Genomic DNA, 22319 nt, shown 5'->3' on the forward strand with positions numbered 1-22319 from the left:
CGAAAACCCTTAGATTTAGTCGAGAACCCCCAGTTCAGCTAATCTTCTTATCTTACGTGTCCACCTTGCCCAGTAACTTGTTCTATGGTTCAAATCATGAACCTTTAACCCCTTATTAACATTATTCATAACCGTTTTACACTCATTACTACCACGACTTCAAGATCTATCCCGTTTTAGGCATAAAGCTTAGACCTTTATAACTTTAAAACGTTCTAGGCTAGATCTAGGGTTCATCTACGAGCCGTATATTGCCATAGGTCCATCAAGTTCATTTAATCATAAAGTTTGTATTTTTATGAAACATCTAGACCCGATCTACTCTAGGGTTAAGTTTCATGGCAAAACGTTCATAAAAATGTAACCTTTAAATGTAAAGAACATACCTTTATATGGTTATTAGGTCACGACTAGCTTGTTATGAAGTATTGATCTTGTATCTAGCTTGTATTCCAAAGATCTATCATTAAAAGGTTAGGTTTTTTATCTCGGTTTTCTTGCTCTAGCTTGCGGCCGAAATTGGAAAGTATGGGTGTGTGTTTTAGGGTGTAGAGAGAATAAGATGGATAAGTTGGATGGAAATGGAAAGATTTAGGGTTTAAGGGGTATTTATACTCCCTTAAGCCCATGGACCTAAGGCCCATATTTCCTTTTTAGTCCATGCTTAATTCTCTTTAATTAGCATACTTATCTTCCCTTTGTACCATTTTACTATTTATTTATTAACTCAAGTAACTTTTTCGTCATAACGAATCAATATACTATATTACTTATTATACAAAATTTTAGGATGTTACAGGTAACCAATGCCCATTCGCATGGCAGCGGTTTAGCCCTTTCTTTATGGTTTGATTGATTGTTTATATGTTATGGTTAAATTGCTTATCTCACTTGACACAGTCTGCTCTTTTATTTATTATTATATAATCATGAAAATCTAGTGTTTTACTCACTCAACCTTGTGTTGACAAAACTATTTTATTTTCAACGCATATGCAAGTCATCATATGATGTAGTTGAAGTTAGAAGATCGTTTAAGGACTTATGCTAGAAGAAATTTAATAAGACAATTAATTTTATGATTTTGATTTGTCTTTGTTTTGAGATATTGTAATGAATAATTATTATTGAAATTATTAAATAGATATTGAAACTTATAATATTGCATGATAGTAACCTTGTGAGCTGTGACAATCAGTTCACGCCTCGGCATTTCTGCCGCAGGTTGGGGTGTGACACTTGCCACGTGAGCACTGAGGGAAACAAAGCCACAACCCCTCCCTATGTTCCCTCTCTGTGGTTTGCCTACCCGAGGGGCTAAAACTCTTTTTTTAAATAAAATTAAAAAGAATAAGAATACTTAAACTAAAATTAAAATAAAAAACATGCAAGCCAATTAAAAACATAAATACCTACTTAATTAACTAAAATAAAATTAAAACTCGTCATCATCCTCGGCCTCGTCTTCGATCACGTATCTGACTAGGATTCTTTTTTTTTCTTCAAAAAAAAACATGTATGTTTGGTTCTAGATGTGAAAGATCTTTTGCAAGGAACTTGAAATCTATATCTCGTTCCCGTTTCAATTGTAATTTTTTTGTCTTTTATCATGAATCGCTTTATATTGCGCATGCATCATTCTTCTTAGTGTATCCTTTTATTTTCTTCTTTTGTTTCTTTTTTTAACCGGGACAATCTCGACAGGTTAAGCTCAAAGTTGTCAAATCTCGAGCTCAATTCGAAACTCATCGTGGATGCCGTTCTGGACGAAGACCCGAGCTTAATTCCATTTATTGTAGATGGTTTTCTCGTTGCGGTATTCACCTCGACCCTTTGTCTCATAGAACTTAGCACAAATAGTCTCCCAAAAATGAGGAGAAGGATTACCGTCATCTTAGATGAAAATAAAAGGCTTGTATTAGTCGGCAAATACATAAAATATGTAACATATATAAATAACTTTTTTTTATAATTTACCTTGAACCGAGTCTTCAGACAAGTCAATCCACACACGTGTCAACGTAATCTCCTCATTCGTTTGCCACTTCATTCAATCGCCTTTAGCTTTGGTTGTTTCACCTTGAGGTTTTTTTATGATTTCCTTTCGCTTTTGACGTGGTAGAAGCTACTTGTGGTTCGCATACTTGGGTTTCGGCTACTTGCGAAGACATATATGGTAGTTCCGGTGGTAATAACATATCGGCGAACGTTTGCGGGGGTTGAATTACGGGTCGGTAAAGACCTCGTTCGTTGGCATAAAAGGGTTAGTAGGGTCGTTATTTGCAAGCAAACAACTCCACCAGATTTGAGTCGGATCCCACGGGTTTGGGTTTAGGATCAGGTTTGTGTTCAGGTTCGGGTTTGTATTTCATTGTTGTGAAATGGTGAGAATTTTTTTGAAAGAGAAGGTATATTTTGGATGAGAAGATGTGTGTTGGAGAAGATACTTTTTGGGGTTAAATAAAAAGTTAATTTTATTTACTTTTTTTTTAATATCGGTATATGACCGTTGGACTTGCCTAACTCGGCAAAAGGCCCATAGCCCCACCCCAAAGTCGCCTGGTCTTCACACCACCTCCCAACTCTTTATCGCCAGTCCCAGCCTGCCCCCCCGCCCCCCCCGGCGGTGTTCCAAGGGGATACCACCCTTTTGCCGCCCCCAAACTCGACCATAGAGAATGGTCTAACCATAAACATGTGAATATAATTAACTATTAGCATGCGTTTAGTTTTGCGTTCAGGGACAGACCTAACTTTAAATTAGGGGTAGCCTCCGCTACCCCTCAACTTTTCATTTTTTGGGTAGGTTTTTGTATTTCATTACCCCTGAAAAATATAACGTTCTATTTGTTTAAAGCTTAACCAATTTAAAAGTTCAACTCAATTAAGTCCAATCAAAGTTTAAAGCCCAAACCAAATAAATCTCATTAGCCATTTTCAAAAATTATACTCGTTGTTTGGAAATTGGAAACTAGTCGGACATCAAACAACGTAGCACCAAACACCACCACTCGACATCATTTTGAGGTTGAAGTTTTTAATATGGTTTTGGATATGCAAATTCAAGAACATGAAAATATAAATCTTTTACATAAAAATTCAAACAATTCAATAGATTGGCATGAATTTAGATTCAGTGAGGTCTCGACTAGTTTGCTAAAAAAAATATGTCTGGTTTAAACCCTTGCGATTCAATTTCTAAGTTTGATATATCTAAGATAGTGACATTTTATTAGATGCATCCGAATGATTTTAGTAATGAAGAAAGATGGTGTATTTTGGGGGATGATCTTACGCCATTTTATCACACTTTAAAGGAAGATGATAAATTTGCAAAATTGGGTATAATGTGTGACCTTACTCGTATAATGGTGGAAACCAGAAAGAACGCCGCTTTTCCTTTGGTTTATCAAATACTGAAGTTAGCGTTGGTTTTACCGGTTGCACCGCAATCGTTGAAAGATGTTTTTCTAAAATGAATCTTATCAAGAAAGATTAGTGCAATCGAATGGGTGATGAGTATTTGAACAATGTTTTAATTTGTGCGGTCGAAAGAGAAACGTTTGATAAAGTAAAATAAGATGGTGTAATGAGTCGATTTCAAGCTTTCAAAAACCGAAAGAGAAACGTTTTATATATTATCGTGTTTCTATTTTTGTTCGGTTTACATCAAGGCCGGCTATGAAGTTGGGCCCGTGGTCGACCGACTCCGACCCGACACCCAAATAGGCCTGAATTTTATTTTTTTAATTATATATGTAATTTTTTTTAAATGTGTATTTTTAATGTTTTAAACTCAGTTACTCAACTAATTTAAAGCCCAATATTTTTTCGTCTTTGGCCTAAAACATTTTCATGATTCTCGGAGATGACCATGGTTTACATTGTATGAAAATGGTAAAAGATATATTTTAGAACATTACCCCTGAAATTGATGTTTAGATCTGTCACTGTTTGCGTTAGTTTGATAGACAGCTTAGTATACGCCATTTGATTGTGCATAATAGACCCCTAATTAACATAGTTAGTGAACAAACAATAGCATTGTAAGTACGTAGATCATGCTTTAGATTAGTGGTGAGTATGAACTAAGCTACGTGTCACGGACCAAATATTTGAAGATCGAGATGCTTAATTTGTGTTGCAACGCTTGGGTTTGTTGGCTCGTCCCGGACTTCATTGGGAACGGCCTCAGCGGGAAGGAAGGCGTACATGCATAGTCGTGCTGGAACGACGAACGCATCGCTGGTTGCGAGCTGTTGCCGCTCGCCTGATGAGTCCAAGGCAGGACGAAACCAGCAAGCCCTGATCATGAGCGGACCGATTGGCTGGTCTTCGGGCGCCACACAGAGTCAAAGGGATAGCTTCGTGACAAGTGGTATCAGAGCAGGTCGAACCTCGGATACGTTGGAACGTGTACACTCAACCAAAAAGAGCTTAAAAATGTCGAGGATGAATTATGCAATGGTGGTAGGAGAAGATCGAATGGTCTTTGTAAGCCGCGAGTATGGGATCGTGAGCTCCGCCCTAGTCCAGTGAGGTGAAGGACATCGTGTTCGTGTTAAAAGTTTTACGGTGTGGCAGAGCCGTAATCTGGGTTGAAGTCTGCTAATTTGGCTAACGTCGGCGTCATATAATCTGACGGCATAATTAACCGAAGCGGCTAACTCACATTTTGGCTGAACTACCGGGTGTCCCATTTATCAAAGTGAATCATTCTCAAAACGCATGGCTTCGGCTAGTGAGCTAGTATGGGACGGCGAGCTTGCCCTTCAGACATGCATGGCATAGGGGAAGACCAACGTCTAAGTCTTGCACGTCGGTATGAGACGACAAGTGCATGCACGAGGACGTGCATGGTTATGGTGGTGGGAGAGTGTCATGGACCAAATATTTGAAGATCGAGATGCTTAATTTGTGTTGCAATGCTTGGGTTTGTTGGCTCGTCTCGGACTTCATTGGGCACGGCCTCAGCGGGAAGGAAGGCGTACATGCCTAGTTGTGCTGGCACGACGAACGCATCGCTGGTTGCGAGATGTTGCCGCTCGCCTGATGAGTCCAAGGCAGGACGAAACCAGCAAGCCCTGATCCTGAACCGACTGATTGGCTGGGCTTCGGGTGCCACACGGAGTCAAAGGGATAGCTCCGTGACATACGTCTATGTAGCTAATTAATTAATCAGTGTTACATTAAGTTAAGTTTGCAATGTCATAGCCATATTGGTACCGGAAGTGAGTGTTTGTTCTTCGTATTTGTGAATCGATCTCGTGTTATTGCTTCTTAATTTCATTGCAATTTAGTTTTGCGTTAGTTTAATTAAACCCACAATTAAACTTTTTGCATTTTTTTATAATCAAACAAATAATCAAATAAGACGTGTTTTACTAACATATTGTGCGTGAACAGGGTTCCTTATTCCTTATCTATCTAGTTTATTTAAGTTGTTTCATGACTTAACAATGAGTCACTCACGTGAATATACAAATATTGATTACATTGTATACAATATCTTGTATCTCATCAGTCGTGAAAGAAGTGCGTATCTGAAGGCATTTGATGTGCCACTTGGTAATAATAGTACAATATAAAATACGAAATGCTTATTCATCATGAAAGTTGCACACTTGCACAATAAATCACTGTAACAAAGTTTGGTTTCGCATCCAAATTAGATCTGTCCGACTTTTTATGAGATGAAATGTTGAATAAACAGTTTTTAGATTAATAGATTATTAATTTAACTATATATTTTAATGCTAATAAGTAATTTATCTCAATAAAAATAAATTATAATATCAGTTTTAGGATATATTTACGTACGGCAATATTATTCATCTTGAACAATATTATAGTTATGATAAAGTTAGGAAAATAAGCAAACAAATTTCTTTATATTTATTTATCTTTAAAAAATGTTTATATATAAAACGACTGACTTTTCTAATATTTTAAAATTTTTACTTTTGAAAATACTTGGCAAGAAAACGTATTAAATTCGTTAAATATACATATCAAAATGATGAAGTAAAATAGGTGACGTTTGTTTCTTTACGTGTTTCAGAATATAAATATAATAAATAAAAAAAGACAGATAGCAAATTAATGTATTTCTATATATAAGATGATGATGACTTTGGTGGGCAACACACACGGTCTTAAGAGAGGATTATATAATTTACTTCACAATAGTTATAATAATAAAAAGATCTTAATCTTGCAACAACGAGCCGCAATGCATTCTTCAGTCCTATCGGTATCACTTCCGGCCATCTCATCGGAGCAGCCGTATAGGACGGCCTTTCATTTTCAGCCTCCCAAAAACTGGATGAACGGTTTGTGATCAATAACTTAATCATTCTCTTCCATGTTTTTACTTTATTTAATTCTTTCTCTAACTATTGATCTTTACATGACGCATGGTTGATGATGGTTTGATTGGTGGATGATCGATCATTCCAGATCCTAATGGTACGTACTTAATTCTCACCACATGTTGTTGTTGTCAATTATTGTTCCTATCTACTTTCTTTTGTTTATATAATATAATATATATAAGGTAGTTAATTAATAATTAATCATAGTAGTTCTAAAATATGTGATTCTGAAAATTAACAAAGAATTGTTGTTGCAATGAAACAAGTAGACTGAGTTTAGGCTTAATATCTTCTTTATTTTTCATTGTTCATAACATAACTATGGGTATAATATATATGTTAATGATTTATTCAGCACCAATGTACTACAATGGAGTGTACCATCTCTTTTATCAACACAACCCATTTAACCCGTTCTTCGATTGTCGAATGTATTGGGGCCATTCGGTATCACGTGATTTGATAAACTGGACCCAACTCGACCCCGCCTTTGCCCCAACCCAACCCTTCGACGTCAAGGGTTGTTGGTCTGGCTCCGCTACGATTCTCCCAGGAAACAAACCTGTCATACTCTACACAGGACTTGATACCGAAAACCATCAAGTCCAAAACCTCGCGGTACCAAAAGACTTATCTGATCCTTATCTCCGAGAATGGGTCAAGTACACTGGCAATCCCATCATAAACCTCCCTGACGGGGTTAAACACGACGAGTTTCGAGACCCAACCACGGCGTGGTTGGGAGACGATGGAAAATGGAGGATAATTGTTGGAAGTCAGAAGGGTAAGACGGGGATCGCGTTTCTTTACCGGTCTGAGGACTTTGTTAATTGGAGTATACACGAATCATCACTTTATGAAGTTGCGAACACTGGGGTATGGGAATGCCCTGATTTCTTTCCCGTGATGGTTGGTAGCACCAACGGAGTCGATACGTCTGTGAAAGAAAATTATTTAATGAATGCTAAGGTAAAGCATGTGTTGAAGGTGGGAATAATTGAGGGTCAAAGAGACTACTACTTGATTGGTAGTTACGATCCTGATAATGAAAACTATGTTCCTCACAACAAATTGACGCTCGACTCCTTAAGATTAGATTACGGGAAGTACTACGCTTCGAAATCTTTCTTTGATCCTGCGAAAAACAGAAGGATATTAATTGCTTGGGTGCATGAGTCTGATTCTGATGCTGATTTTATTGCTAGAGGTTGGGCAGGACTTCAGGTAATGAGAGATATATTGACATTATTTATTACTTTAAAAAAAAATTATGCTAATCATATTTTTTGAATGAAATCATGCAGTCGTTTCCGAGGACTATTTGGTTGGATCAAAACCAGAAGCAACTCATACAATGGCCTATTGAAGAAATTGAAGAGTTACATGAAAACGAAGTTAGTTTTCAAAATAAGATTCTTGAAGGTGGATCGTTACATGAAATTCAGGGCATTACTGCTTCGCAAGTAAGTTATGATGTCTTAACTTAATGGTCCAACTTTGTTTTGGGTTCTTTTGTGCGTACTCGTGTTAATTTGCTATTTTATAGGCTGATGTGGCGATATCATTCAAACTAAGTAACTTAAAAGAGGCTGAAGAACTGGACCCGAGTGGGATTGACCTGCAGCTTCTGTGCAGTGAAATGGGTGCATCAAAGAAAGGCAAATTCGGGCCGTTTGGACTGTTAGCTTTGGCTTCCCATGACTTGACTGAACAAACTGCAATCTTTTTTCGGGTTTTTCAAAATAAAGGACGATACTTTGTGCTAATGTGTAGTGATCAAAGCCGGTTAGTTTTTTGTTCCAACTCAATTATCTCTGCTTAACCTTCAAGGGGTGGCACACTAATCCCCTTGTTTTACTCCTTGAAGTGGTCCAACTAGTTAGCATAGTTTTCTTTTAACGAGTTCTCGTAGTTATGTAAAAAAAGGTTTTCTCTATTCTATAATTCAAATGTTAACCAATTAACCTATCCAAAACTTGCATATTCCAGGTCTTCTACAAGAAATGGACTTGAGAAGACGACGTATGGAGCATTTGTTGATATAGATCCTCAACAAGATGAAATATCACTCAGAACATTGGTGTGTAAAGGGTAAACTTTTTTTAAATATTTTTTTAATTTAAGGTCTAATGTAATTTTGTTTTGGATATGCACAGATAGATCACTCGATAGTTGAGAGCTTTGGAGGAGGAGGAAAGACTTGCATCACATCTAGGGTTTATCCGACACTAGCCATTGGAGATGATGCCCATTTGTTTGCATTTAACTATGGAACAGAAAGTGTGACGATCTCTGAGCTGAGCGCTTGGAGTGTGAAGAAAGCAAGTATTAACATTGAGGAAACTATTGGGTTTACAGATTAACTGAAGATGGCTGGCATCTTATTTTGGATATTAATTATGTGATTTGAATTCTTTGAATACTTAATGATTATTATCAGTACTACATTACTTAAATTTAATGAACTTCCAATATTCTCAATAAGCAAAAACCCAAATTGAATGATTATAAATTTCAGTTTACAATCGGTACTTTAAAATATTATATTGTCTTATCAACCATTTAAGTATATAGTTCAAATCAATTTATATATCAGTGATCAAATACAAAATACCAACACTTCAACAATGTTGAAACAGAACTAAAATCGATAGCTTCCACCGTTTGACCTTGTACTAGAAGTGTAGGTTGTAGATGTAGATTTCCTTCCCAACGATGTTCCAGCTTGACGGTAGTGAACCGAATCTCTCTTTGTTTCCTTGAATCATAAAACATAGATCGATTATTAGCCGAATCTCTTTATGGAAAAGAATTATATGATGAACAAAAGTAAATTCATACCAGATCTAGTGAACCTTGGGATATGATCCTGCCATAGCCATTAATCGAACCGTTGAGTTTCTTCTCTTCAAAGCCTGATTTTCTGGCATTCATAAGCTTATCCACCATCCTGCTTCCAAGAATCTGCCCTCCGTTACTTGATTGAAACATTCTAGTGCTGCCCTTTTGAGCATTCACGGTGGCCACACTTTCGTCACTGGTGGGAGCCACTTTTCGACCTCTGGTAACACTCGGTGAACACGACTGCCTTCTTGATGCTCTCATATTGGAAGCCTCAGGCTTCTGGCTAGCAGCTGTGAGGGTGTTTTGAGTAGTCTGGTTAACCACTCGTCCTCTTGTAGCCGAAACAGATCGGTCCGTTCTTAGATTAGGCGGTGTTTCATCTGAAAATCCAGGAATTTGGGTTACCCGAGATGTTACAAGAGGCGAAACACCTCTTGGTTTCTGTGTGGTTCTTGATTGAGTCAAACCCGAGTGATTGAAGCGGTTGTCTCTTTCAGTTATCGGTTTTGAAGTTGGAGTTATGATAGGTTTGTTAGTGAGATCAGTAACACTAAGCTTGTTGACACTGGCGGTGATCGTGGAGCGGTTTTTATGTTCTTTTTTGGGTCGATGAACAAACCGCTTGACCTCCCACTAGGGGTTACCGATCTTGCGGGAATCCTTGGTCTAGGATTAGTTGTTTTTGGCTTTCCTGCATTGGATCCAGTGGTTGTCTGTTTTGTTTCTTTCTCTTCTGGTTTTCCTGCAAACTGAACTAGGCGTTAATTAGGCAAGAAAATAATTTCTAACACATGACCAGAAGTGACAAGATGGCTGGTGGTGTAGGTTGAAATAAGTGAAACTTTAGTACTGTCTTAGGTAATTAATGATTTGTTATGTGCTTTTACTAGTTAATGTTTTAATTATCTATTTTTATTAATTTTGCATGTAGTGGGTGGTTAGTTTGACCCATGTTCTCACGTTTAGGGTCAGTTCCTGTTTTCTTGTTCTTGTAATCCTTTTTAAGGAGTTTAGGTTTAGTATGAAGCTTATGAATGAAAATATTATGATTTGATAAATCAAAGTCTCTTCCAAAAATCTATGAATTCTATTCTAGTTTCCGTCTATTTTCTTTGAACCATTTAATTAACGAACAAGGTTCGTAACAGTGGTATCAAAGCGGTCTTGATCCACTCTATAGACGCTCAAGAATGGAATGAGTCGTTGGATCGTATCATATCAACTATTGCTGAGATGATCGATCTTCTCAAAAGCATTCGGTACTAATAATCTTCCATTAAAAATGATTTAGAAGGCTGTATGCATGAAAAATAAACTTTGGAGGACTTTTATCTTATCTTGACGTGTTCCGTAAATTTTTTTGGTTTAACTAGTCAAAGTTAAAACTAAGCCCAACGAACCCGTTGATAAGTATATAGGTCGAGATTGCCACATATGGTTATAATAACGTTACACGTTAGAAGAAGCATATACAAGTTATTAGTTTGTTACATGTACATACCCGCGAAAGTGGTTGGGTGACTGGCAATTCACGTTGAACCACGAGTTCATGTGCGTTTTCTGTTTCCATCTCTATGGATGGAAAGAGTGGTGTGGCGGGTGGCGTCTTCAACCTTCGTTACAATCACAACAGTTAGTTAACAAAGATTACAAAAGTAGATGAATTATCTATCTCTTGGAACAAAAGAAGATCCGTCGCTCACGACCACTTTGCATTTCAGTTATGTTAGTTTGTGTATAACTTGTACTATGATTCTAGTATAATTAGTTTGAGTTATTTAAGGAGGGAGGATGCTCTAGATAATTGGTAGGTGCAGACAAAGACGTGTATTTTGGGCCGGCAGTTTTAATGTGTGTTTTTATATGGTGATGAAACCAAAGATTGATGTTGTCTAGGAATGTTGCATTTGGCAATCGTGGGCATGTGTTTTTTTCAATAACGTATGTTATGTCTATCTTTGGTCTAATTAACTTTTACTAACTAACTAATAATATACATGTTACAACATTTATTTCATATGGTTAATTCGGACAAGTTTCAGATCTTTTAATTTGTAGTATCATCTTAAAAACTTGGCGGGGTAATACTTAAACGTAAATGGTATAGCCGGATAAATTTTCTATTTGTAGGAGTATTCATATAGGTTTCATGTTCTCAAATTATCCTGGATAGCTTTCTGAATAGTGTATAATGAAATAAATAATTGGATATGACATAATGTACTGTTACAAAGAACGAGAAATTCTTTTATGTGAAATTCAAAGCGTTATCAAATGATGAAATTAGACCATATGATTCATTATATAGATATTGAATCATCACAATGGTTGGGATGACGCATTGCAACGTTTCTAAATAGTGTTATGGCAGCTTGGGGGTGTAACCAAGCAAGTACCCTTAATCGGGTATGGTACCCAAGAAAAGAATATTGCCGCAGTTCATTTTGCAATGACAAGTGTCACAAAAAGTGACGTAGTAAAGCCTCAAAACCCCCCTTGCAATCATTACCATTTCTTCCTTATCTCTCACAAACCACCGTTCTATAACCCAAAATGAGCATCACAACTAGGGAGAAGCGGTGTGTGCCTTGTTTTGCCCAAAACGAAGCTCCCAACGAGCATCAATACGTATGGTCTAAGTGGTAACATCATTTAATTATCAATTAAAAAATACTAGCAAATTATAATTTTAAAATTAAAAACATAAAATTAAATAAAGTGCATAAATTTCATTTAAAAAATACATAATAACTATCTGGGTGTGGAAAAATGTAAAATCTGGATAGAAATATAAAAGAGCAAAAACGGTCGTAGAATGGCGTGTAGGAAAATAATATAATGTGTGAGTTTATTTATAATGGAAAAAACAAAACAAAATTAACTAAATTAAACACTCAAAGAGCTCTTGCTTAATGGCTACATTCCTTCAACTTAGCCCCTTAACCGTATCTAGGTGCTGCCACGGACCCGCCAATAGACAGTGCCCCTTGAAACCCCTTCATGGTACAAAGTTCATGTAGAATATTAGTAACGAGCCATAACAACGTTGATTGATGTGTACTTTACACTTTCTAACTCATATAAATATTCAGTGCGGAGGTACAACATGGTCACCGGGTTCGTCCAAACCCGGTCTTTTTTTGGTTTTATATGTAGCTATAGTACCGAATTAACGAGCAGCGAACCCATTCTATTTCAGTGAACGAACGCATTAGAAAAAGAAAACGTGAAAGAAGTAGAAAAGAAGTGTTCATTGGTTGTGTTTTGGATTTGCCGGTGATGTGCTGTTAAAGGGAAGAAGAAAGACTATTGTTGTATTCTTATTCCATGATCTTTTATTTATGGTTAAAACTTAAATGTGTGTTGGGCTTTAAGCCCAACGAAATACTTTAAAAGTGCAAGATAATATATATTTACTATTGTTATTTTCATTTAGTTTAATGAGTAAATTGTACTTCAAAACGATTTAAATTCTTTTGATGATGGTAAACAAATTTATTATATGGTAATGAATTTTTAGGTTTGAGTAATATTATTTCTATTTGGTAGAGTCTCTTTTAATGTAAAAGTCCCTTAACTTTTTGTTGTTCGCTTACCCATTATCCAGATGTAGCTCGGTTTGTGTTATATATAAAATGAAATGATTAACACAAAAAAAATAAAAAAAAATAATCAAATCCTATATAAGTTCAAAAAGAAAGGTTAGTTTTTTTTGTGACGATTATATAAATGATGTTTGCATTTGTTATATTGAAAATAAATTCCTTTTTAAAATCGTGATTGAAAGTGTTAAGAATTATTTTTAAAACATGAAAACGCGTAAAAAACAATTATGTTGCATTCTATTTATCCGACTCAACCCGCCCCAGCCCGAAAATTTTAATGCCGGAAAAAATCTAAGCACTGAAAAATCTCGAATTCATTGGAAAAAATTCTTGATTTCGTCACTGTCAATATTTATTATGATTTCTCATTTGTTCTCCAGATAAATCTCCATAACCTAACATAGTTTCACTAGGGCAACCATATAATTAAGGAACTCCAAATGTGGGCCGTCAATAATATTTATTATGAATTCATAAACGTCTCATGTATAGTTTTTAAATTCCTGTTAACTTCACAAGATAAAACGTAAAAAAATAAAAAATAAAACTTTACAAACCATCTTTACACGTAATATATAATATCATATGTAATAAAAGAAGCTACCACTTTCTGAATATTTGCAACAAATTAGCTGGTTTTCACAAGTTGAACTGTGAAAACCCATAACCCGAAACTTCAACAAAATACTTTTTCTATTTCAGATTAACATGACTAGTGGCCTAGTGGGATCAATAGTTCATGAGTAATGGGTTCACGTGATACATTAAAAATGAATTAAAGCTCAGGCAAATTGGTTAGCATTGAAGACATTCCTCAAATGCTTGAAATCCTATATAACAAAATTAAATTTACTTATAAGAATATAAAAATCACTTCCTTTTTAACGACTTGGCATTCATAGGTGCTGTAAGAATGTTACAAAGCTTAAATCACACTTCCACATTAAGATATGCTTAAATCTAAGTTGGTTACACAAGACATGAAAAGAAAACCAACTTAATCCATACACAAATAAACATTGATCAACGTGAATATAAACATCCATTAAATGTAACATTGTCATATATTAAGAAATAATTTCTGATGTAGGCTGTGAAAATCAATTTGATTTAGGGCTAAGCCCATTGGGCCGCCCCTTAGCTAGATGACAAGTCACACTTGACACTACAAGTCTACAATTAGAGGTGCACAAATCGGGTTTTCTAAATACCCGGGTTCAGGTATAGAACCGGGTTCAGGTATGACCGGGTATTGGTAATAATCGGGTAGGGTTCGGGTCGGGTATTGTCTCTAAAAATCATACCCTATGCATCGGGTTCGGGTCGGGTATAGAACCGGGTATTCTAAAACCGGGTATTTGAATACCCTATTATCGGGTATTGAAAAAACTCTATTTACGGGTTTTTTCGGGTTTTTTCCGGTATTTTTTTTATAGATTGGATTTTTTAAAAGTTTACACTTTTTAGGGGTATTATTCGGGTATTTTTAAGGTATTTTTCGGGTATACATCGGGTTCGGGTTTTAGTGCTAAAATGCATACTCTATCCGGGTAGGGTCGGGTTCGGGTTTTAAAAACCCGGGTATTAGAAAAACCGGTTCCGAGTATTTATTTCGGGTCCGGTTCCGGGTTCGGGTTTTTTGTGCACCTCTATCTACAATCACCAACAATTCAACTAATCTAACACCGTCGTTTATTTTACTAGTGAGTTGGTGTGTTTTGACATATTAGTTGGTGATACGGCTCTTTTACTCATTCAAATGTATTTTATAAACACGAGTGAATTTTTGTGTGAATTTATTTACCGGAGTTAGCTCTAAAAATACTTAATAATCGTAAGTACTGATAAAATCACACTCATAGCAAAGTTATAGTAGGGTTTAGGAGAGTGGGATGAGTCTTTCCTCTATCTTTAAAGATAGAAAGGTCATTCTCGTTGAGATCCCCTGCTTCATAAGTTTTTTATAACGTATAGTAATCTATGTAACATAAAGTATTGCTAAGGAAACCAAAACAACAAGAGAACTAAAAATTACTGATGCTGATACTGATAATAATAGTAGTAAACTATTAATAACGATAAGTTATGAAAGACTAATAGCGTATCATAAAAAGGAATAAAAGCAAAGAGACAAGATAAGATAGTGAAAACCCTCTTGAAAATACTTAATACACTCATTTAATATCTATACATCAAAACTACATTAAAGGAAAGCTACATCAAAACAAAATTAAGTTTAAGTAAAGCTAAAGGATTAAAAAAGAATGGTCCAGAGAAAATAAACTTTAACTTCCTTGTATCTTTAAATCATACAAGATCTTCTATTTTATATAGTATTCCTTCTTCCTTTTTTACAAGGCATGATCATACAAATGGTTGAAGGTATCAAGAATAAAAAATGATACCTTTTTTATATAGAATTAGCTAGGTCATGAGTAATTGAGTATGAGATTGTTTTTTTGTGTGTTATTTTATTTGTACTTCATTTTGACCTTTTGGTTATTTAAAAATTCATAGTGACGTAAGAGATTATTATATGTAATTGAAATTAAATAATAATAATAATAATAATAATAATAATAATAATAATAATAATAATAAAGTAAACTATACCTTTCTTACTTCAGTTTTATATTATAATTGAATCTCGTTTTTAAAACTTAAAAAACTATCATCTTTTATATATGTGTGATGTCAATCATTCTCTCTTTGGTCTAATGAACGTTAGATTTAAGTGTTTAAATTTAACACACGAGGACGATTTAATTATTTAACCTTTAAATGAAGAGAAAATGAGAGTAGAGAGAGACGATTCCCGCTTTTAATATCTAATTTTGTAAGAAAATTTAGTTTTTTGTTAAAAGTGTACAAGACTAAATTGTCATATGTACAAGGCATATAACTGAATTTAATATTGAAGGTTAATGAGGAAAATCGAAACCAGTTATGAACCTAAAGGACGAATGGCGCTATAGGGGATTTTTGGTTTACTACGGTTCAATGAAAATAGAATATAAATCCTAACATTTCCAATAGCTAAAATTCCCTAGAAATGAAATTTGAAATTAAATGACAACATGATCTGACAGTGAACGAATAAAATTGAGATTTGATACTTTCCCTCAAATTCGTTAAATCAAAATATTGCTTCCAAACAATAAACTAAGTTATATAAAAGGAATTAATCTCACTCTCACCCTTTTAAATTCTTGTTGCTCTAGTGGTGAATCCTGGGTGTCAAAAGAGGACGGTGGAAGATGGAGGAAGAGAGATGACAGACAACGATTGTGGTAGAAACTCGTCAACAATAAAAATTGATGGTTAGACATAAAAGATGATAAAAAGATGTAACGCTAATAAGAATATAAAAAACAATGTAATATAAAGGTATTCATAGCATAAAATTGTGGAGGAAATGATATCTACGTTTATGTATTTAACTTTTTTCTTACTTCTTTTATAGCACTTAAATAACCATAAATAAAATTCGGGAAATTTTATACATTGTTTTCTAACAGTCAACGAATCATTCAAATAAGTTACGGGTTAAATTCATCACATCGGATACACTCGTATTTCAATCCAGAGAAAACCCTTACCTAAGGCCAATGTTCATTAACACTCGCCCGAATGCAAAACAGTGCGTTGAGATAAAATCCGTTCATTTCAATGATCCAATTAGTGAACGCCACATACTCGCCTAGTCTCCCATCATCACCCTGATGTGTTAAGCCACCGCACTCTCCAATTTGGAGAGCCCAATTGCCCCACTCTGGTCAGACTATGTTTTCTTAACCGGGTTCACGCTGGCTTTCAGAGTTTGGCATTGGCATTCTCCCGGGAAACCATACCGTCGGACATTCGTTGTGCCACCACAAGAGCAGAACTATCTAGCGTAACATACGGTGAGAAAAAACCCGGATAAACTCGGGATTCGAACTGATAACATCGCAAGACCTAACTCAAAACTTTCATTACCAATATCCATTCAAAATATCACAAGTTAAGTATCCATCAAATAACCTAAGCCTATTAGTATTATTGTTACTAGTATGTCACAATTGAGGGATTTTCTTACTTCTTTTATAGCAATTAAATAACCCATAAACAAATTAGAAAACTTTATACACTACCCAATAATAATAATAATAATAATAATAATAATAATAGTAATAATAATTATTTAATACAATAAATATGGATAACATAAAGACGGAAAGTTTGGGATGGATGAGTGGTAAAACACAACTAAAGAAATAAAATCAATACTCAAAACACACTTGATAAACAACAACGAATCATATATCGTTAATTATTATTAAACATCGATCAATCAATCGTACAAACAATTGTGGAATCAATTCCAAGAATCTAATCTAATCTAACACAGGGTTTCGTTTCGGCGGCGGCGATGGCGGTGGAAGATGATGGTGGTGGATCAAATTCAAATTCAAAACCCCCAAATTCAAATTCAGAAATGGTAATGATGCACTCTCACTCATCCTACTGGTTAACCAATTTCCCAAGAGATCTAATGGCTGGTGCGATCATGGGTGGGATTGTGCACACCGTCGTGGCTCCAATTGAGAGAACCAAGCTGCTCTTGCAGACCCAAGAGAGTAATATCGCCATTGTTGCTGGCAGTCATCGGAGATTTAATGGTATGATCGATTGCATTGTTCGTACGGTTAAGGAAGAAGGGGTTTTGTCGCTTTGGAGGGGTAATGGGAGCAGTGTTCTTCGTTATTATCCATCTGTTGCGCTTAATTTTTCGCTCAAGGTATACCCTTTTCGTTAAAGTTTTGATTTTTATCAAATGGTTTTGATGTATATTATTATTAGGGAGTGTGTATTGTTTGATGATAAGTGAATGGTAACTAACTCGAATGTTTGGAAAGGTTGTAGTAGTAGCTTAGAACCGAGATGATAAATAGAGGAGTGGTGTTCTTCGGTATTATCCGTCTGTTGCGCTTAATTTTTCGCTCAAGGTAGCATTTTTTTGTTGAGTTTTTGTTTCTTGCATACGGGATTGTGGTTAAAGTTCTTTTATTTACTGTAGATTTTGTTTTTTTTAAAGTGATTTTTGATATCCAGGGCTAGTATATGTATGAACAGTATGGACTAGGCAATCAGAAGTTTGAAAGAAAGCTGCAACCTGATAATTGATCCCCGAGATTGAAGTTTTGTGTAGAATGTGATTGTTTTAGACTTATTCGCTCAACGAATTTTGTGTATGGAAACATGAATTGGGTTTGTTTCTTATTTGGGATTGGGCGTTCTTTGGTGTGTGATAAATGAACAATAACTCAAGTGTTAGGAAAGGCAGTAGTAGTAGTGCTTAAAACCGAGATGATAAACAGGGTAGTTACGGTTGAGGTTCTTAAGGAATTAAGTGAAAATATGTAAGAACTAGGTGTGGTTTAAATGGGCATTTTAGTTTGCATTTTTGGTATTTAGTGTGTCATTAGGATTTTCTGGAAATGGATACATCGGTTGAAATGCGGTTTATTCTGGTTGTTTTTGTCATGATATGGAGTTTTCACGTTACGGCTGTCAGCTGGTGAAGATGAAGATTACTGGTGAACATAAATCACTTTAGGAAGTGATTGTTAAATGACAAAACTCATTGAATTTGAGATTTATAATACTCGGGTAAGATAAGTGTCTGTCAAGGGGAGACGAGTATTCAAATTTTGAAGGCTTTTTTTATTTACTCTTTTTAGCGTAGCATTTAAATGAATTTTTCCATAGTGGTGGAAGATATAGAGAAGTTTATATGATGATGCAGACTTAGAAGAATGTTAATGAGCTTAATCATTAATCACCAAAAATGGGATTATAAAAAACGTAAACGGGCCATTAACTTATGCAGAGTATGACCGTCTTTTCTCTCTAAGAACTAGATGTAGTTTACGTGGCCATTTTAGTTTGCGTTTTCGGTATTTAGTGTGTCATTAGGATTTTCTAGAAATGAATACACTGGTTGAAAGTTGAAACACACTGTGTTCTGGCTGTTTTGTTATGATATAGAGTTTTTCACGTGCTACTGTTATATGCTTGGTGAATGGTGAAGATAAAGATTATTGCTGGATACAACTCACTTTAGGAATATTTATTGACTTACTTCTCTTATTAATCATTGTTAACTGACAAGCTCTTCAAGATTATTAATAAGCAGGTATGGTAAGTATCTATCAAGAGAGAGACGAGTTTCCTAACTATGAAGCTTTTTTTCTTTCTCCCTCTGTTTTTTTTTTTTTTTTACTTTTTCTAGCATAGCATTTAAGTGAATTTTCTCATAGTGGTAGAATCTATTGAGAAGTTTATGTGATAATGTTTACTTAAAAAGGTGTTAAAGAGTTTAGTCGCCAAAAATGGGATTAACTGAACTGAAAGCATAAACGGGCCATTCACATACGCATAGTATGACCATCTTTGCTCTTTAAATGGTATTACTTTCTAAATGTGTAGTTTCAGTGTACCGTTGATAAAGTTACTCAAAAAACACTCAAGCTTTAAGTATCTTTTATTCAACAATTAGTTACTAATCAAAGTGGTGAGGGTTACTTAAGCACTGTGTAATAATGATCAAGCAAGATGATAAAGCGTGTGTTCTAGGTGAAGTTAGTTGGTGAATCACTACGGAAATACGGGGTATTTTGGTAAATCTGCTTGACTAGCTATATTTTAACGACATCTGTATGGAGGTGTGAAGTTTTTTTTATTGGTTCTATCTTTGTACTAGGTAGTGGATCTACGAATCAAAATTGAGTGTATATGCTAGACTAGTTGGCATTGTTATGGGTAGTTTTATCGGTTAAGATATAAGGACCATTCTTGATAGATTCTTACAGAGAGGGGACGAGTTTTCTAACTTTAAGGGCGTTTTTTTCTTTTTCATTTTATAACATAGCATTCAAGTTGAATATGCCATAGTGATGGAATCCACAGAGGCATAGAGAAGTTTGTGATAGTGTTGACTAAATAGTGTTTAAGTGCTTAATCACCAAATCTGGGATTAACCGGAAGCATAAATGAGCCATTTACGTATACAGAGTATGACCATCCTTGAATTATGTACACGTATGACCTATGCAGCCGATATCACCGATATATCAGTTATCGGTCCCTTGGTAAAATATCTGTCAGAATATCGGTACCGATAATATCGGCGATATTGGACCGATATATCACCGATATTCCCGTTTTAAGTCTTAATTATCAATTTTTAGTGTTCAATGTGTTTTAAGTCTTAATTAGTTCCTACTTGCTACGGTTGTTAGTGTTTTGCAAGTTGCAAAAGGTTAATTTGTTAATGGTAGAAGAGTATACTGAATTATTAGTGTTAAATTGCTATATATATGAATTTTACATGATATTAAAATTACCGATATCCCATCGATATCTCACCGTGATAACCGATATCTCAAATATCGGTCCTTGACTGATATCCGATTATTTTCCGTATTAACTGCTTAGCGTATGACAATTAAAAATGCTGTTACTATATTATAGTTGCTTTCTATATCTCTAGTTTCATTGTACCATTGATAGCATTACTCAAAAAATAACTCAAGATTCCCCGTAAGTATCTTTTATTCAACAATTACTGTTACTAATCAAAGTGTAGAGGTTCACTTAAGCACTGTGTGATAATGATCAAGCAGGATAAAGAAATATATGTCAGTGCTAAGTAGAATAGTTATGTTTTCGGTGAAGTTCGTTTGGGGAATCTTTAAAGATATATGTGACATTTTTGATAAATCTGTTTATTTATATGGAGCTGTAAGATCTCTTTTTTCATGAATTATAGTACCAGCAGTGGATATTAGAATGAAAATTTATTATATGCTAATTGAGTTTATCTATCAGATTATATGTATATTTGGGAATATTTGTTAACGTTTAAAACACATGAAGTAATCTGACTTCTTTAATGGTATTCTAATTGGAAACAAAATAAGTCTTTAATAGGTGTTTGGATGTGTGTTTGAATGTAATTATGTAACGCTGAATAATCATAATATGGTAATAACTTAAGCTATACTAGAACGGGCTTTCACATTACAAAATGACCAAATTAGGTTAATCAGATAATTTCACATTACATTTTAATAAAACCGTTTATTTAATTATAAATATCTACATCCTGCAGGATCTTTACAAAAGCATCTTGCGAGGTGGCAACAACTCACAACAGTCGACTTTCATATCCGGACCATCTGCCAACTTCATAGCCGGGGCTGCAGCCGGGTGCACCACGCTAGTCTTAATCTATCCTCTAGACATCGCACACACCCGTCTCGCAGCCGACCTCGGGAAAACCGACTCCCGCCAATTCCAAGGCATCCGTCACTTCCTCGCCACCATCTGGGCGAAAAACGGGATCCGTGGGGTCTACAAAGGCCTCCCGGCGTCCCTACAAGGAATGGTGATCCATCGAGGCCTTTATTTTGGCGGGTTCGACACAATAAAAGAAAAAATGTCAAACGGTCCACCGTCTGACGTGGCATTATGGAAGCGGTGGATTGTAGCTCAAGCAGTTACAACTTCAGCTGGATTGTTTTCATATCCTATGGATACGGTCAGGAGACGAATGATGATGCAGTCGGGTATTGACCGGCCCATGTATAGCAGCACATTGGATTGCTGGAAAGTGATTTACAAAACGGAGGGGTTCAGGTCGTTTTATCGTGGGGCCCTCTCGAATATGTTTAGGAGTACGGGTGCTGCAGCGATCTTGGTTTTGTATGATGAGGTGAAAAAGTTTATGGGTTGGAGTGGATCATAATGTTTGTAGGACAGAGTAGGTAGTAGGATTATAGGCAACAAATACAGAAAACAACAGTAGGTGAAGTGAAATCATACACATGTTTTGTTGGTGCCAACAACTTTGGAGATTTTGTTAACGAGTAACTATAGAGTTGGAGCCGAAATATGTGGAGATCGATAAGTTTTTTTCTTTTTTTTTTTCGGTTTAAGGTTGTTGGAAAGTATTGCAAATTTGCAACAGTTAATAAGCTATGCCATTCGTAGAACTTTCTAATTGGACTCGTTATTTTCATTTATTTGGAAAGAAATTGTACTGCGATCGGAAGCTATATAGTTTGTTAGTTTGTTAGATTACGGGCGAGCATGTTCGCTCGGTTCACAATTTGTTGCTGTAAATAACCTCAACACATGTTTGATATTTTATATTTTGGGTTTTCATTATCGTTTGTCGGTTATTGCTTGGAAAAGATAGTTTGGTTAACCATCAGCTTGAACTAATAATCTAATTTAATTTATAATAAAGGAAAATGAAATAATGTGTATTTTATAAAATAAAAGGTTTTAAATTAATATTTGTTATAATTTAATATTGATTCTATGTCTTTTTTAGATTTTTTGTGTAGTTTGTTGGTGTAGTCACTCCTGGCTAGAGGTTCCTGGTGGAGTTGTATATTTGCTTATGTTAATTGAGGTGCTTTTGGTCTTTAGCATTATATTCATTGGA

General features: G+C 35.3%; 3 protein-coding genes across 3 annotated transcripts; 2 read left to right on the plus strand and 1 right to left on the minus strand.

Moving 5' to 3' along the window:
* Positions 1-6714: 6714 nt before the first annotated feature.
* Positions 6715-8755, plus strand: LOC143615508 (beta-fructofuranosidase, insoluble isoenzyme CWINV3-like). The gene is made up of 5 exons (XM_077088617.1): positions 6715-7598; positions 7679-7837; positions 7921-8159; positions 8364-8454; positions 8531-8755. Exons 1-5 carry the CDS (start codon positions 6717-6719, stop codon positions 8735-8737), a joined length of 1578 nt encoding a protein of 525 aa, XP_076944732.1. The 5' UTR covers positions 6715-6716; the 3' UTR covers positions 8738-8755.
* Positions 8756-8996: 241 nt separating this feature from the next.
* LOC143615517 (uncharacterized) lies at positions 8997-9789 on the minus strand. The gene is made up of 2 exons (XM_077088625.1): positions 9216-9789; positions 8997-9132 (listed from the first exon to the last, which is right to left on the minus strand). Exons 1-2 carry the CDS (start codon positions 9477-9479, stop codon positions 9016-9018), a joined length of 381 nt encoding a protein of 126 aa, XP_076944740.1. The 5' UTR covers positions 9480-9789; the 3' UTR covers positions 8997-9015.
* A 7311-nt stretch (positions 9790-17100) lies between these two features.
* Positions 17101-22047, plus strand: LOC143615516 (putative ADP,ATP carrier protein At5g56450). Its single transcript, XM_077088624.1, has 2 exons — positions 17101-17603; positions 20979-22047. The coding sequence occupies exons 1-2, from the start codon at positions 17235-17237 to the stop codon at positions 21612-21614; spliced, it is 1005 nt and encodes a 334-aa protein (XP_076944739.1). The 5' UTR covers positions 17101-17234; the 3' UTR covers positions 21615-22047.
* Positions 22048-22319: the final 272 nt, after the last annotated feature.

This window comes from Bidens hawaiensis, unplaced genomic scaffold, assembly GCF_021521415.1.
Source record: "Bidens hawaiensis isolate Kalapana, Puna unplaced genomic scaffold, B.hawaiensis_p1.1 tig00043463_1, whole genome shotgun sequence".
In the NCBI taxonomy this organism is placed as follows: domain Eukaryota; kingdom Viridiplantae; phylum Streptophyta; class Magnoliopsida; order Asterales; family Asteraceae; genus Bidens; species Bidens hawaiensis.